Here is an 18,729-nt window from a genome sequence, read left to right on the forward strand (position 1 = left end):
TAAGTCTAATGTTTAAAATGGTGAATGACCAATAATGCTGAAGATGGACATCAAAAAATAACCTATAAAAAAAAATAGAGTAGAGTATGAGAAATAAAATATATGTTAAAGATTGCATATACTTTTTAAGGGGCAATGTATAAGTTATGTATACAATCAACAAAAAACTTAAGGGATGTAAAATGTATGCATTTTACTTTATTATATGCAGTTAAAATGCAAGAACACAAGGCGCACATGTGCAAAATAGGACAAAAGCATACTTCTTATCTCTTATACTATGAATTAATCCATGAAATGTATGAATAGAGTAACTATAGTAATGTTCAAATGTCCATCATTTTTGAAATTTCATCTGTACAATACTAACTTATTTTTTCTTATATATTATATAGATACATTTTTCAGAAAAGACAATAGTAGGTTTGAATTATTATAAAATAAATATTAGAACATCAAATAGTTTTAAATATAAATTTATTAAACACATTTTGATTGATTCATTTTAATATGAACAGTAAGAATATTAACTATAAGTGCATTTTTTCTTTTTATATTTACTATAATAAAGCAAACATAATATGTTAAATGTAATATTATTAAATTGTATACTCTTCTTATTACATTTAACATGATATACATTTTTGTTTTGATTAAAAAATATTTTTCCTCAAACTATTAGGTATGTTTCTCAATTGCTAAGTTTTAAAATGACTGAATAGTATCTGCACTGTTCTACACCATAAATGCATCAATATTAATACCTACACATAAACTAGCAGTGACTTAACAAGTTAACAAATTAACAATATAATATTAATTTACTTATATTGATACTAATTGTGTATCAAATTTACAATAGTAACTGTAATAAAACGTTAATGTACACATTGGAAATATTTATTATCAATACACATGATATTTTATGATCTTTTAATGCATAAATACAAAATGTAGAAAAATATTTTAAAAGTTAATATGGTTCAAATAAAAATCATTTTATTTAACATAATACAGTTTAATATATTATATAATAAATATATTTACTTTGAAATTTGAATTACTATATATATAATTAATGTTTATAAACCAGTATAAATAATGTTAAAAATTTTGGCACGTCCATGAAAATGTTCGTTGAAATCGACAGAATTGACAGCATTTAAAGAAGAACATAATTAATTTTAATAATTATAAACTCAGTCAAAGTTTACCAGTCGATTTTGGTGTATACCGTCATTGATACATTTAGAAAAGCATTAAGCAGTAAAATAAAATAATATTATAAATAACATAAAACAACCAAAATAAATATAAATGTATATGAATATAGTTATTTGTTTTGATGAGATGGTAAGTTCTCTTGTTATTGAAAACATTAGCTCTCATCTTATACTTTGGAACACAAGTTTTGTGGATATACAATTTTGAAAAACTATTAATTATTAATAATAATAATAACTTCACTAAAACTTTGAAAAATGCCTTCAGCAAATTAACTTTGTAGGTCATGGATGAATTTGCAATTAGAAATGTCCCTTTTATTCAATTGTATTTTTGTTTAAACAATTTAAGTTATCATTTCTAAATATTTTTGTTTATGTTTATTTAACATTTCTGTAACTGTGACCAACTTCTTTAATGATGGTTGATTTTTACTAAGATTTTGAAGTTCAATTAAATGCGTTTTACAAATGTGATGTAGGGTGCCTAAATTACGGGCAGGGTCACCTTTGATTTTTTCTCCCTCTGATTCTGGTTTCTCAATCACATTGGATAACTGGTCTAAAAACACAATCATTCTCTCTTTGTTCTTCAATATAAACGGATTAACAACTTCCATGTAAGGCTCTTTGCCTCCAAACTCTACCAAATTGGCCAAGTTCTGCAAGCATTTTGCCACCATAATCAGAGATCTAGCAGCCATGGGTGGTGGTGGTTCTGGAATTAGATTGAACTGTCTAGGATTTAAGATTGCTGGGCATAGGAGTCGTAAGAATATAAAACCAGAAACTACTCTGGTCCTGACTAATCTTTCATACGGCCACTTATTCATTACCATTCTCTGTAGACATCCACAAATATATCGTAGAGTACGAGGGCAAGCATCAGCTGACATAAATATGGATTGAGTGATCTCATCTAATACTAACAAAAGAAACTCAGCATTGTCACAAGCATCGTCCGGAGATTCCATTTTACATGGATTAAGTTCACATGACTGTTTACTTTCCAATAATTTGAACACAGTTTGTTGAATTGCAGATTTTAAGAAATCTGAACAAACAGATTTCATATAAAGGTCCATTAAAGTTGTAGTTAATGAAGCAGCCCTAAATAGAGTAGTAGTCTCATCCTCTTTCATTATTTCTACATCATTTAAACTTCTTAACAGATCAGCTTCTTTTTTCTCGTGTCGGAAAATTCCCATTAAAGATGTAGCCAAAGGCATGCGGTCCTGGTGGCATAGATCTGCTAGTGCTCGTACAGACTCTAAATCTGGGTCAAGAATTAGCTGCTGCATAGGTGAGTACTCTTCAGTTGGCATGATGAGATCGTGTAAATATCTAGTACGCAACCGTAGAGAACCCCATTCCCCAATAGGTGTTATACCACTTAACGGATACCAGTCTTCGACTTCAGCTCCATTGCTTAATGTATTCAAGTCTACAGTTAACTCAGCTACCTCAGTATCCTTAGATCGTTTTCCTTTGTTGTAAATGCTCACAGTGAATGTTAATACATCAGGAGGTACATCGTCCAAGGTGAACTCTTCATCAAATACAGGATCAGGTCCACTCTTAGCTCGAGTTCTAGCTACTTTTACTTGATTCAGAGATATTATACAAAATGGGTTTGGTACAAGTTTGAATGGCAAACGATGAGCATCCAAAATGTGCAGCTGTAAGCAACGTAATTCGCGTAATTTATGTGCTTTAGGAACTCTTGACAATTGAGTGACACAGTACATTCTTAAAGAGGAAAGCCATTCTTGAAATAAATCCTGTGTCGATAAAGATAAATAAGTTATGGTAGCCAAACACGGTAAAGCTCTTTCAACTAACTGGAAACAATTAGGTCTATCAAACACGCTTTCATGAACTGGATACAAGTATGCACAACTCAATTCTATCAAACCTTTAGGTTTAGTTCTTTTTGGATTATCATAAAAACACAAATGAGTATCAACTCCATCAATTAATAAGACAAAGTATAATGACTTCCATTTCTTGTTCTTGTCGCTTTTCTTGTACATATATCCCTGCATTTTTATTCCTTTAACTTTTTTGATCCCCACCTGTTCTCGACATTCTCTCAGTGTTGCGTATATTTTTTCAGCTTGTTGTACTTCTTGTTGTTTTATTGGTAATTCTAACAGCTCATGAGAGTTACGACACACAGGCATTACAAGAGTATGTCCCTCAACTATTTGTTCTTTACGGTATCTATTTATAACAGCATCTAAACATTCAAATGTACGACCACCCATTAAATAACGAACACCTTTTTTCTCAATTCGAAATCTTTGGATTTGATTGTTGACGTGAAAGAATAATGAATAATCACCCGGAGAATTATCACTTGGTCTCACTAAAAAACTTCCAGGACCAGATTTGACTAACATGTCTACAGCTTCATTTTTTGTTACACCTGGATGAAACCAATCAAAGACTGTATTTGGATCAATGTTTTCATCTAAATGATCAACCTGAAAATGTAATTGTTATAATGAATATAGTTGTTGGTCACTACTTTATTAGATAATTATGAACACTAATTGATTATTTTAAATTGATAAGGAACAATTGTTCTAAATTAACTAGGTATGACTGTTTTAATGATCATATTATTGTACTTATATCATAATATACTTAAACTATAATCAACTTATAGATTTTAATAAATAGTAAGGTCAGTCATGCCATCTTTATTCATCTACTTTTTCACTTTTGTAATGCTATTTGTGACAATAGTTATCAATTAATTACTTTAAATAGTAATAATAGTTTTAAATTAAATTTAAAGAAGAAGTAAGTATCAAAATTCAAATATTTGTTGAATTTCCAATTCATTATAAAAGTATCACTGTAGATTAAGATACAAATTAGAACCTTTAAGCCATCTAATTGTGAAATATTTTGAACTAGTTAAATCAGGATGTACAGAAATTAGATACTTACAAATACATTATTACACTAAATTAATCACTCATTTAATTTAATTTACCATGAATTATTTTTTAAGCCCTAATAAACAAAAAGTATTAGTAATAATTTAATACTATAACTTACTAAGTCTCTAAAAATCATTCCTTGTTCACCTGTTCTATGAGCAGTTACCCATAGCCATCCATCTCCCATGTCATTGTGTACAAAGAATATGTCACCTTTTTGAAATGTTAGTTCATCTGTATCTGGCATTTTAGTGTAAGGCAAAATTGCTACAACACGTTTTTTATCATTGACCGGTTCAGGAGGTGCTACTGGATACACAAGTCTCTCTCTTTTCAATAAGTCTGAACAATTTGTATAATAGCCAATTAAATCAGACAAACTATCAAACTGTCGGCCGCCTATATAAAAATCACCACATACAGCTGTCACTCTAAAGTGATTGATACCAGTACGTCCCAGATAGGACAGCACATATGAGCCTGGTTTACGATCACTTTCGCGTACCAGGTAACTACCCATTTCTGATGTTTGCCACAATCGTTCCTCTGCTGCATAACGACTTAACCGACCATGATACCAATGATTTTCAGGCGGTGCTTTTAATAATGATACATTATTCCTACCATCTAGTTCATCTTGTTCTATGAATGGATCAAAGTCTTGATCGAGTATATCCTGGCTGTCTTCACTATTGAGACTTAGCGTAGCGTGTACCTTCTCACGCAACACCACACCTGGACCACCTCTAATGAACTCAGCCATAGTTTTCTTTATGAAGTCAATTGTGAACGGGCTCAAATAGCTTAATCTATCATTTCATTGCTCAACCCATCAACTGTTAATAACAATCCTGCAAACACGAAGTGTTTAATGGCGTTCACTGAAAACCACTGTCCACGCAATTAGCGTAAACGCTCAACGTCAACGTTGTTAAGTGTAAATGACTGAAGAATAATAAAATATGAAAACATTAATTTTTTAGTAATTGATTAAAAGAAAATATAGTCTGGTAATGCCTGATAACGGCGATTCATCAATGGTGATAATACAATACTATGTTATTTATGTTATCAGTTCATATTCAAATTATAGTTGTTACCACTTTATTTCTGTGCTACCACGTTACTACCACTGATCAAAACATGATCAATGATATCATTATATATATAATATGATATATTGTTCTGTGATGATATTTTGCTCACCAGACAACAATGCCGGCTATCACGTCTTTCAATGCAATGAATAGTGATAATAACGTTTATTAATTGCAAATACAAAATCCATAGTTTTCGAACGTTAAAAAGTTCGGAACTAGGTCTGTTAAAGTGCTAAATGCAAACAATGTTCTTTTTGTTAATCTAAGATTATACTGTATATCGCTCTAAAATGGAAACAGCCGTCGAAGAATATCCGCCAGTGGTAATCGTAATTTTATCGTGACGTAATATGTACTTTAAACATAACGATCACTTATAAGTTATAATGCATTACAGAACTGGGGTAATGAAAAATTGGAAGAAGCACAGGATACGGTCAACGAAAATCCTTGGGACGCAGAATCGTGGGCGATATTGCTGCGTGAAGCACAGACTCGATGGATCAACGATGTACGTTCGTTTTTTGAAAAACTTGTCACTACATTTCCGACTTCTGGACGATACTGGAAATATTATATCGAAATGGAAGTATGTATAATCAATTAAATTATATTTATTATTTGTAAAAACAGGTTCTGTATTAGAAAAGTCATTAAAAGTAGTTCTAGGTATGTATTGCAGTAGACAATATTTATTATATATTTTTGTTTTTTAGATGCGTGGTCGGAACTTTGAAAAAGTTGAGAAGGTATAGTAATATTATATTTAGCATATTATGTATTATAATCATTTATTTTTATTAATATCAACACAAATTCATTAGCTCTTTCAGCGTTGTCTTGTCAAAGTACTAAACATTGAATTGTGGAAACTTTACCTAGCTTATGTTAAAGAAACCAAAGCACTTTTACCGACTTACAAGTAATTAATTTTACTTAATGTTCAAATTTATGATATTTTTCTGTTACCATATTCAAGGCAAATCAATTAACTCCTATTTTTTTTATTCTATTCTATAAAATTAAATAAGATAGATATTTGTGTTTATGAGAAAATGTTTCACTTAATAAAAAAATATCCATCAATTTGTTATGTGAACCTTATATAATCCATAATAAATTATGTTTCCAAATCCCAATCTGGTGAGATTTCTCATGATAAGTTGACAGGTGATGATAATATAAATAAACATAATAATCTCTCATAAAATAATAGATTAATCTTATTAATAAGTATGATTTTTATATTGCCAACTAGTTATTGTTTTAAAATATATTTTTATTTTATATTCTTAATTATTTTAAAATTGAACCATATACATTTTTGTAAAACGATTAACAAGTAACACAGTTAAACATCTTAAAAAAATTAGGGCAGGTTAATCTTTATTTGTCTCCAATTTGATAACAGAAAAATACTAAATTTTCAGTTAATGACGATCTTCTTTAAAAATATATTACAGAGAAAAAATGGCTCAAGCATATGATTTTGCACTGGAGAAAATTGGCATGGATATACATTCACATAACATTTGGCAAGATTACATAACCTTTTTAAGTAGTGTTGAAGCCGTTGGTTCATATGCTGAAAACCAAAAGATTACAGCTATCAGAAAGGTAGTTCTATTTGATGTTTACTCTATATACTATGCAGTGTTAAAAATTATGAACTTTTATCTTAGGTGTATCAACGTGGTGTTGTAAATCCTATGATTAACATTGAATTGTTATGGAAAGAGTATCTGGCTTTTGAGCAAAGTATTAATATTATGATTGCTGACAAGATGATGATTGAACGAAGTAGAGATTATATGAATGCTCGAAGAGTTACCAAAGAGTATGAGGTAGTTATAAGAGGACTAAACAAGAATTATCCTAGTGTACCCCCTACTGGTAGTTTAGACGAGATGAAACAAGTAAGTATATGGTTATGTTTTTTTTTTTTTTATTACTTATTAATTATTTATTTCAACAGGTAGAACTGTGGAAAAAATATATAATTTGGGAAAAAGCAAACCCTTTGAATACTGAAGACACTGCACTAATTACAAGACGAGTAATGTTTGCTTTTGATCAAGCACTGTTATGCATGTCCCATCATCCTGACTTTTGGTATGAAGCTGCTCAGTTTTTAGATGGAAGTTCTAAAATTCTTTCAGAAAAAGGGGCAAGTATAATTTAACTAAACAATTACCTACAAAATATTAAACATTAATATTATTATTGTGATATTTATGTGTTTAGGACATATCAGCAGCTAAACAGTATAGCGATGAAGCAGCTAATGTTTATGAAAGAGCAATTGGTACTGTGTTAAATACAAGCATGTTGTTACGTTTTGCTTATGCTGATTTTGAAGAAGGTCGCATGAATTATGAGAAAGTTCATAGTATTTATAAAAGTTATTTAGAAAATGAAATTACCACTGATCCGACTCTGGTATGAATTTTAAAATTTGTATTGTATCATTTAAATACAAATTTAATATTTTAATTATTTACAGACATATGTACAATACATGAAATTTGCTCGTCGTGCTGAAGGCATTAAATCTGCCCGAGCAGTTTTTAAAAAAGCAAGGGAAGACTCTAGATCTAAATACCATGTCTATGTCTCTGCTGCTTTAATGGAATATTACTGTAGTAAAGATAAAAACATTGCTTTTCGTATTTTTGAGCTTGGATTAAAAAAGTATTGCGACAACCCTCAGTATATTATTAGTTATATAGATTATCTTTCTCATCTTAATGGTAAATTATTCATCTAGAATTATTAATAATGTTTCACAAATTCATTGTACTATCTTTTTTTTTATGTATAGAGGATAATAATACAAGAGTATTATTTGAGAGAGTTCTATCAAATACAAGTCTAGAACCAGAAAAATCTGTGTAACAATTGCTATTTTTGAATAAATAATAACTTACAATACTGCAAACACTAATTAATTTAATTTTTATTGATTTCAGAGAAATTTGGAATCGATTCCTTGAATTTGAATCAAATATAGGAGATTTGTCAAGCATCCTAAAAGTAGAGAAACGAAGATCAGCTGTTTTTGGCAAGGTAATTTAAAATAATTATATAAAAATTCAAAATATAATTATTTAATTTTTGAATTTAGCTAATTGAGTTTGAAGGAAAAGAAACAGCACAACTCGTGGATAGATATAGGTTTTTAAACCTATTTCCATGTACAAGTCCAGAGTTGAGATCTATTGGTTATAATGAAGTTACCAATACAGTATCTAAAACAATGCATAATTCTACTCAAAGATCTGCTGTTATTGATGGATTAGATGACTTAGATAATCGACCTAATGAAAAAGGATTGCCATTGCCAGATATTTCTCAAATGGTGCCCTATAAACCAAAATTGAATGCTTTTCCTGGTGAACATATTGTACCAGGTAATACAAATGAAATATTTTTTTATTATTTAAATATTTAATATTATAAATAACATTTTAAAGGTGGAACCTTTCCGCCGCCACCACCGGCTTGCCAGCTAATGCAAGTATTACCACCACCTGGCTGTTTTCATGGCCCATTTGTGTCTGTAGACATGCTTATGGATATTTTCTTGAGACTTATACTTCCTGACAAAGGTAAGTCATTGAGTATATTTATTTTAGATTCTGAGAGGAGTGATGGATGTATTGATTTTACAATGATGAGTGTTTTTTTTCTTATCATCACTTTTTGGTTTTTTAGTTCAGTAAAAACTATTCAATTTTTTATGTGAGCATTTTTATTGGTGTGAAAGAGAATCTAGTCTAATTCCCAATAGTTTTAGGGGGGCAATGTTAGGATTTGAGGATAAATATTATAATTTTACTTTTGGTGTTTTAAAATAATAACCTTTTTTATTATACTCGTATACAATATATTATATTTTATTATATTACAACTTATTTTATACTTTAAATTTGTTGTATAGTACAATATTATATTATATTATATTATATTGTACCTATATAGTAATTTATCTTAAAACATTCAATTAAAAAAAATATTTTGAAAAAGCCAGGGGGCAAATGCCCCAGCTTACCCCCTCCCTGTGGGCACCTATGCACAAGTATTCAAATTTAAAAAATGTATTATAACAAAAATATGCATATATACAAATACTCTCAAAAGTAAAAATTATAAAAATGTATTCAAACAAAAATTTAAAAATGTAAAGCGTGTAAATTTTTTAAAATTTGATTGGCTGAAATCTATTACCAACATTTTTTAAAAAACTTCAAACAATCTCCATTGGTTTCCACTTTTACACACTCTAAATTTTCTGTATTTAAAATTGTTGAGTATTAAATAATTGTCCTCTTTATTACTCTCAATTATTTTAAAATCCGTTATTATTTCTAATTAAAAATATTTTAATATATAATTTAATAAATCTTCAAAAAACCTCTAAATATCTATAGGTAAGCACTGTAATACTGTATACACAAGAGACAAGACCGATTAATAAAATAATAACGAGTGGACTTAAGTATTAAAATGTGTTAGCGTAATTATTGCAGTGTATCTTATAATCTTTTCTTATTTAAACGTATGAAAATCTTGTGTAAAATTTATTAAAATTTCATGTATCAAAGATTATTATTTTTAATTTACAATCAAAATAAAAATTATCATTTTTTTCCAAAAACTGATTTACCGTAAGATTTTCAGTTTTTCCTAACCCTTTGAAAACTATAGAGAATTTTTGACTTTTGATCCACCAATGTACCAATTAGATTAATTTTCCTACTAGAAGAGATGTTGTTGAAGAAAATAGAAGCAGTTTTACTCTTCCAAATGGCAACGATAGACACAAATAAATAAATAAAAAGACAAAAAGTATCTAAAAAAGACTAATAAACAGCAATGAAACATTTAAATTTATTTTTGTTTAATTGTAGTAAGTATAATTTATAAAGGTTGCATCCAAAAACCACACACTTTTACAGTCATTATATAACAAAATACCCCAAACTTATAGTGGTTAAAACCGCACACTATTTTTAGTGCTAACTAACGGATTAACCAAAGAAAAAATTTACGGGAAACTCAAATTAAACTTTTTATGAGCATTTGAAATTGGAAATTAGACTTATGAATAAACAATTTCTCATACAACAGTTTCTTGATTTGTTGTTATTAAAAATATATTAACCATAAATACTACTTATGTTGATAACTCTTAACAAATCTCTTAAAACAATTACTAAAATTATAAATTAACATTTTGTTATTTAACAATATTATCAGAATAAAAAATAAAATAATAACGATTTTTTAAAATAAAACTACATTTACCATTATGTTGTGAAGTTTTATATAAAATTAGGAATAAGATAGGGAACAGTCCAATTTGGTTTTGATCATTGAAACAATTGATGTGCAAGAATGATTTGTCACTAGTGTCATTATTGGGAAATTATCATTTGAATAATGTACAAAATTAATCGTTTTAGAGGTGGGCACAGTGGCGCAACTATACACCTAATGGTACCAAAGTAACTAAAATAACTTAGTAAAAAAATTATAATTTATAGTTATGGTGACCAAATATACAAATTTAAAAAAGTTCATTTTAAGACTTAGCTCCTCTGTCAAAATTGAACAACATGAATACTATTATACCCATTTTGCCCGTGCCATAGCCCATAGATCATCTCCATCTATACAAATTGTTTATTTTATCTGATCACTCTATTTTTTTTTTTTTTTATCATATCATAAAATCTAATTATTGGCTTGTGTCTCTATGATGAAAATATTTTGAATTTTAAGTACACTTAAACAGATTAGCTACTAACCAACCAGAATACATGAGGTCAAACCATAAAATATAAATGGATAAGTAATTAAAATTAAAATTATAAAAATCATAATCATATTATATTATCCCATAATACTTTCTTTAAAAAAATTACAATTTGATGTACTTAACACTAATATTAAGTACACTAGGAGAATACATCAAAAAAGAGTACTGTCATACAAAAATAAGTACCTCTGGTCACTATAGTTTAGTATAGATTTTATACCTATATACTTATATTAAAATATTTCAACTAGGTAAAATTCAAAATATCCAATTTATAAATCTGATTATAAGGATAATTTTGATGATATAAAAACATTTTTCTAAGTTATGTAGTTAATTTTTAGGATATTTCAAAATATATATATATTTTGATTAAATTTATTTAAAACGTAATAACTTTTTTTTAAATATTATTTTTGGAAATTTCCGATATCACAAACACATCAAATAGTGCCCTAAAAAATGTCGGGTGCCCTAGTGTAAGTAACACCCTCGCTTGTTGCGCAACTGGGTGGACAATTACAAAAAGAAAATTTTCAAACAATTTCTCAATTATTTAATGACCCTTGAACATTTTATAACCCGTAAAAATATATCTTGAAAAAGTATTGTTGTATGTAACAGACTCTGCTTTGTACATAATTAAACCTGGTGAAGCTCTTAAACAATTTACCTTATTAATTCATGTAACATGCATAACTCATGAACTATACATGGTAGTTGAATTGATATAAGATAAATATAAAAATGTCAATTAATTAATTTCATATACTAAAAATTTATTTTTAAAAGCATCTTCACATGTAAATATTTTCAAAGAAATGTATCCCAATTTGAGTTTACCTTCACAATCAATATTTACTCGTTGGGATATATGACTTGATTCAGTAATTTACTATGAGAAATATTTCAATAAGGTAAATTGTCAGTGAATTGTATTAACGTTTTTAATCAAAATGAAACGAAGTGTATTGAAAACACTTAAACACACATAGTTTATTTTATAATAAAGAGTTAAAAAATGAGCTTGGCATCATTACAACACACTTTAAGTATTAAATAGATACAATAACAAAAAGAAAAAAATCAAATGTTCTTTTAAGAGATAATGCTCATAAAAATATTAAAATAAAAATTTGAAGAAGGAGAGCCTGAAATAGATTTCGCTAGATCTAAACTTACCAATGTTTTGTCAAAAAATCTTGGATATTCTACTAGGACTATTCTAGGAACTATTTGTTAAATATTTATCTAGTTGTAAATATGTTCAAATAGTATCTTGTGACGTGGACAGAAGTTTTTCCAATTTAAAAAGTATGCTTCGAAATAATCATAGAAGTATTAAATCCAAAAATTTGAAATTGATTTTTATTACTATCATGCTGTATATAAATAAACAAGTAGTATAATATTTTTAAACACAATTTCACAAAAATTATGTTATTCTAATTTTTTTTTAATTAACTTTATTCATAACATGTATATTGTGTTATATTTTTGTTAAAAAATCATTTTTGCATATTTTATAAATTTGTATTGCATATAAATCCAGACCCTACTTACTACACATTAGTCTTGTTATTACAAAGATTACATTTATACAAGATAGTTATAGTTTGTAGACTTATTAGTATCATTATTGAAATGTTTTTTTTATATAGCACCAATGCCAAAAGCTGAAAATGGAGTTGATGTTAAATTATTTGATACTGCTGTGTCAGTGCAATGGGCCAATGAAGATGTAGTACATGGTGGTTCTAATAAGAAAAAACGTAGAATAGGAGGACTGTCTGGTAAAGGTGATGACAGTGATGAAGATATTAATCTAGTGCCACCACCGTTTGATATATATCGTTCAAGACAACAAAAGCGTGTGTCCAAATAACTTATTTGAATTATGTATTTTTAATTCTAGTCTACTAGGATTTTCATTTTCAAATATGTTTATTTTAATTTTTTTTTTTGTAAATAGTTATTTTAATTAAATAATTATTTTAGAATATTTGTGTATAAACTAAACCAAAATGTATATAAATCATTTATCTAAAAAAAAACAATATTATTGATAAAATAATATTTGAAATTATGATAAATTTCAATAGAAATTTTTGAATGCATACAACATACTCTTCCAGAGGCATCATTAATGTTGGATAAACAATTTTACATCATTGAGAACCACAAATTTGCAATTTTATAAAAATATTTTCACCTTATCGAAAATAAAAGGTGCTACGCATACTAATATTTAATTATTCCTGTAGGGTATAATCAAGTTTTTTCAGTGCAAATATTTTTAGATAGTTTATCTGCTGTTTATTAAGTGTTTACATTAGTTCAAACTACTTAACATGAAACAACATATGTACATGATTTCATCCGAACATACCCTATACATTGATACCTACCTATAGGTAGACTATATAATATATATGTATATGTATACATATAAATATTACATAAGTTATAAACAGTTTAGCAATATATTATATATATAGTTAGAAGATAATCATTCACACCTATAATATCTATCACTGTGAGCATACATATATATTTACATACAAATATTTATACATACATATTATACACACTCTTAATCGAATGCATATACTTACGTACATACATATCTACCTGATTGATTATTTAAATAAATCAAATTTTAATCAACTTATGTATCGACTTCACTCACATCATTTGCATAGAGCCTGACCTATAATGTATAAGATTGTCAAAAATTGTATTCAAACTATTATATATAATACATTTTACTATATATAATATATTCTTGAGAAAATATTGTAATATATCGATTCTAATTTCTAACATATATAAAATATATATTGTTGTATATAGTATATCTATAGATGTGTATAAATATATTATATATATATATATATATATAGGTATTACATAAGTCATAAACAGTTTAGAAATACTTAGTTAGAATAGATGATCATACTCAGTTATAATATAGTATGTATAAAGAGGCTTGCTGAACTAAGAGTCTTATTTCACAGGGAATTATAGTGTTCAATTTACCCTACAACATCAATAACCTGATAAATCTAGTCACTAGTACCTATAATATTATCTACAACCAACAGTTAGAGTTATAATTTAATAATAACTCTTCAGTCTTCAACCCTATAAGAAACTTGGAGATGATGCTCTCGATTCATCCCCCTCCACCACTCATACATAGATACATGCATGTATAATAAACACATGTATATATACATACATACGTGCATACTTTTACAATATGCTTAAAATTACTTTACTTAGTAAATATGAAAATAATAAATATCTTTGTATAATACATATATGTTCTATACCGCTTTCCTATCAATATAAATAACACATGTATACCTCCTTAACAGCTATTATAATATTAAATATTTAAATACAATCGAAAATCATTGAAAAATACCCTCCAAGTAACATACATAATTAATAATATACTACTACCTATATTTAATTATACATGAACATACAGTGGTGTACTGGTGTGACATTGTGCACTTGAAATTTTTCCATTAGATAATACTAATCTACTATAATATATTGTTAGAATTATACGTATATACATATTACAAATATAGTATATATAAACACATATATACATACGTAACACATACATAATATTACATATTTAGATACCTACAACCTAGATAACATTCAAATTTCGTAATATTATTCGATCATTTTTTTATCAAAGTATTCCCCTCCGATTAATTGAATATTAATCAATTTATCAATCTATTAGCTTTACATTTGATCCACCTTGATTCTAATCCACTGAAAATTACTCTACTATTTACCAATACATACTATTATAACTGAATATAGATCGACTTATTGATATATACGTGAGAATACTTAATGATACATAGGTATATACAAACATAGAGTGTCATAGAAGTATGATGAACTTTGAATCATATAGTCTGTAGGTGTTAACAACCTGATAAATTCGGTTAACGGTATGTTATATGTAATTAATAACCATAAATACAACTAATTTTATAACCCAACCACCAACCCATTAATAATTTCAGAGATAAATTCTCGATTATATTCCTCGATACCCTACCGTAAGCATACATTCCAGCATTCACGTATATACATTGGCGCAACTAGACATTTGAAGTAGGAGGTGCTTAAGCTCCAGGTTTTTTTGTGACTCGATGGGACCCAACTCCACTATTTGCCTATATTAACCACTAAAACAAAACAGAAACCATAGTTCTGTGTCTACACAGGACAGTACAAATTGTTTTTAAAAACAGAAACAAAAAAAAAGTCATACTTGATGTGGACCCAGAACAAAAAGTCACTTAAAATTATTTTTTTTGATTTAATTTTTAATTTTTTTATTAATAATAATATATTATATCAATTTATATGTTATTATTTTTCTACATGATATATAATATATTTAAATATATATATACGGTATATATGGATATACGAATAATATATTATATATATACATAAACCTAATTAATTATTTTAATGGTTCAATTTTTCATCGATTAATCACTTTATTCACAAAATTTTTAAGTAGGTACCTTTTCACCATAGATTTATCGAATATTACTCACCTATAATACTAAGTAGGTACTAACGTTTAAACATAGTACATCGTATACCGAAAATTTGAATGCCGTGTCACTAGAAAATAAGATTATTAATTCAGCAAATCTATTTATATTGGTAATTAATATTAACTCTACATTTTCAAAAACATTTATTTTAATATTTTAAATTTTTATAGGGTATTTTTTTTCCCCAGTATTAGACATCAGTAGAAACACTGATGTATGATTATCATACATACGGTCGGGTACGGGTGGCTACGTATGCGACAAGCATGTAGGAGAGTGGAACAGTGGACACGTTCATAATAATAGCATAGGCTTGGTGGGGTTTTATGATAAGTATTGATGATAGGGGTAGGAGGGTATATAATAGGGACGGATGGGGCACGTAAGTGAAAGGTATGGATGGGAGGGGGGTCACGTAACTGATAGGTATATGTATGGGACGCGCGGAAGGATTGTAGGGGAATGTATGAGAGGGGTATTGCCGGACACGTACGCGATAGCAGGTGCGTGGATAGACAAGGATGACTAGGGACTAGGCTCCAGGAACCGCTATTTTTTTATATTTTATTTTTTTATGAGGGGGGGGGGGTCACTCACTCGGTCGAGTCACTTACGGTATAGGATTGTAGGGTGATGTATGGGAGGGGGGAAGGGCACTGACGGGTATTACCGAGCATGGTCGAGCATGTATGTGATGATAGCATAACACTATATAGACCGGGCGGGGTAACTGGATTTCCTGGATTTGCGGGGAAGCTAGAACCGACCAAAACATACTACTATATTTAATCCATGACTAATAATTAATTAATAGATATACTAGCATCGAAGAAGAAACAGTAGTTACATAATTAAATGATATGTGTGTTACGAAGCCTCCTGATACAGACACGACCACGCAGGTCTTACTGTCTGTATCAACTTTCTCGCCGACTGAACAGCCGCATAGGGCCTGGAGTTACGAAGTAATTGACTTATTGGATGGCACCACGAAACACAGCTTTTGACAACCACCGTAGTTAGCCACGATCGAGCACGGGTGCGTGTTGTTGATGAGCTGATCGCGTTTGCTATAAATCTTTAAGTTGGACATCCAAAAAAAGTCTAACTCGTGGTCCAACATTTTGTCAAATACACCGGTAATTTTGTGTAATTTAAGAATAGCTTTCCATTTTGAACTGATGCAATATATGTACATCCAATCTACGCAGGTAAAAAATAAAGACAACAGAGCACCTAGCATGAGCTCCATATGAAGCAGTTATTACGATACAACAGGTATATAAAGGTATCAATAATCCTAAAGGTAAGAATATTATATGGGTTTGATCGTTGGTATATTAATATCTTTTAAAAAAGTTATGAGAATTTTTAAATTGGGTTAATACCTTTATATATGGCTAATGATATCGGACTTTGGTTTAAATCTAATGTAATGTACTTCATATCTTTAAAGTCCAAATTTGAGTGATAAACTACGTTATTTAAATAGTCGCTCCAATATATTCGATCCTTATCGAAATCCACATTCAACCCTCTTAGAATAACTTCATTCGAATGTGGCCAATTAATCACATTTGAACCATCCATGCACGCACGGTATAATATTTGATACAAAAAAAAAAATGTACCTAAAAATCCAAAAACATATTGTACACAAGGTTAAACACAATCACAAAATCTAATCTAGAACAAGCTGAATCGTGATTTAACGATTTGAGGTTATAATGTTATGTTTAATTTCAGATATTAAATTCAATTATGAACACTGTATAGTATTTACTACTTTTATATAACTCTAAATTATTATAATAATACGACAAACCGTATGTCGAATTAAAACTGACTATATCTGGAAGTTGATAGAGCACCGAATAAAAAATTAAAGCTATATAGCTCCCTGATTAGTCTATATAACATTGTTTCTGTATAAAACATTATGGCATTAATTTAGGTAAGTACCTATTAAAGTAAAATATTTGTTTTACAATACCCAAACCTATATAGGACGTTGTCGTATATTGAAAAGATTACCTGGGATACAAACTTGAACGTAGTATTAAATTATTTAAGGTCGCCTTATTTATATTAGAACACTTACCCGTTGTTAGGATGGACAACAAGACCTTTTATGAATATCCCGTATAGTAGCACTCTCCTACTTGTTAAGTCATGAATGACACGAATGCTAACCACGTTCAAAGTGGAATCTGTGATATCATAATAGTATAGGTTTTTTGCGACCGAATCTACGGCAAGGCTATTTATGTATCCATTCTTAATGGATAATACAATTTCATTACCTGAAAATCAGAAAATATTTCAAGGTTATTCACTGGTACATATTATAAGTGGAGTTTTAACCAAAATCTGTTTTCTAATCAATAATAATAATAATAAATTCAATTTTTGATTAAGTTAATATTAATATTATACAACTTCTTACTATACACTAATATAAACATTTCGGAAGTTCGGAACTCCTAAAATATCAAATTATGATTGAATGTGTGCTATAGAGTTTAAATTTTTGATTCATTGTTGGTTAATAAAAGTAAAACATTTAAAAATAAATGTGGAATTTTTTTTGTATTTGTTCATTGAAACGATCTCTAGGTCCTTCGTCAATGTTTTATCACAAGTGGGTATTTAGGGAAATCATGTAATCTATTTATCTATGAATATATTACTATATACATGATACTATCCCCCTTTTACAAGAGGACACAGTGCGATCTTCACTTCCAGTGGAGTGAGACCTAGTTGGAGACCGGATGACGCAATCGTACGACAGCGTGGGGATTTGGCGATCGCGTAGAACCACATAAATTTTTTTTTGCACTTTGCTATGAATCGAACCGATTACTGTGTGAGTCGTAGTCAACTATAAGTGACTACTGCGCCACTCCAGCCCCTAAATATGGAATAAAATATAAATTAATAAGAAGAATAAAGAGAATACAATTTAGCTTGTATTGATATTATAATTCGTATATAGGTACAATCGTCTTATGTTTAAATATTGTA

At 28.7% G+C, this 18,729-nt stretch overlaps 3 protein-coding genes across 3 annotated transcripts; 1 reads left to right on the top strand and 2 right to left on the bottom strand.

Moving 5' to 3' along the window:
* Nucleotides 1-460: 460 nt before the first annotated feature.
* Nucleotides 461-5,180, bottom strand: vap (RAS p21 protein activator vap). Its single transcript, XM_015523872.2, has 2 exons — nt 4,293-5,180; nt 461-3,709 (listed from the first exon to the last, which is right to left on the bottom strand). Exons 1-2 carry the CDS (start codon nt 4,935-4,937, stop codon nt 1,571-1,573), a joined length of 2,784 nt encoding a protein of 927 aa, XP_015379358.1. The 5' UTR covers nt 4,938-5,180; the 3' UTR covers nt 461-1,570.
* A 218-nt stretch (nt 5,181-5,398) lies between these two features.
* On the top strand, nt 5,399-13,097 carry su(f) (cleavage stimulation factor subunit su(f)). The gene is made up of 14 exons (XM_015523836.2): nt 5,399-5,597; nt 5,672-5,863; nt 5,991-6,023; nt 6,099-6,196; nt 6,738-6,891; nt 6,957-7,190; nt 7,250-7,441; nt 7,519-7,713; nt 7,778-8,024; nt 8,096-8,165; nt 8,244-8,340; nt 8,399-8,684; nt 8,748-8,882; nt 12,757-13,097. The coding sequence occupies exons 1-14, from the start codon at nt 5,565-5,567 to the stop codon at nt 12,978-12,980; spliced, it is 2,190 nt and encodes a 729-aa protein (XP_015379322.1). The 5' UTR covers nt 5,399-5,564; the 3' UTR covers nt 12,981-13,097.
* Nucleotides 13,098-15,633: 2,536 nt separating this feature from the next.
* On the bottom strand, nt 15,634-17,921 carry LOC149056198 (low-density lipoprotein receptor-related protein 6-like). Its single transcript, XM_089226410.1, has 3 exons — nt 17,804-17,921; nt 17,091-17,333; nt 15,634-16,905 (listed from the first exon to the last, which is right to left on the bottom strand). The coding sequence occupies exons 2-3, from the start codon at nt 17,290-17,292 to the stop codon at nt 16,661-16,663; spliced, it is 447 nt and encodes a 148-aa protein (XP_089082536.1). The 5' UTR covers nt 17,293-17,333; nt 17,804-17,921; the 3' UTR covers nt 15,634-16,660.
* Between the last annotated feature and the right edge of the window lie 808 nt (nt 17,922-18,729).

The sequence above is a fragment of the Diuraphis noxia genome, unplaced genomic scaffold (genome assembly GCF_037042655.1).
Source record: "Diuraphis noxia isolate RWA-SAM2 unplaced genomic scaffold, SU_Dnox_SAM2 contig0004, whole genome shotgun sequence".
In the NCBI taxonomy this organism is placed as follows: domain Eukaryota; kingdom Metazoa; phylum Arthropoda; class Insecta; order Hemiptera; family Aphididae; genus Diuraphis; species Diuraphis noxia.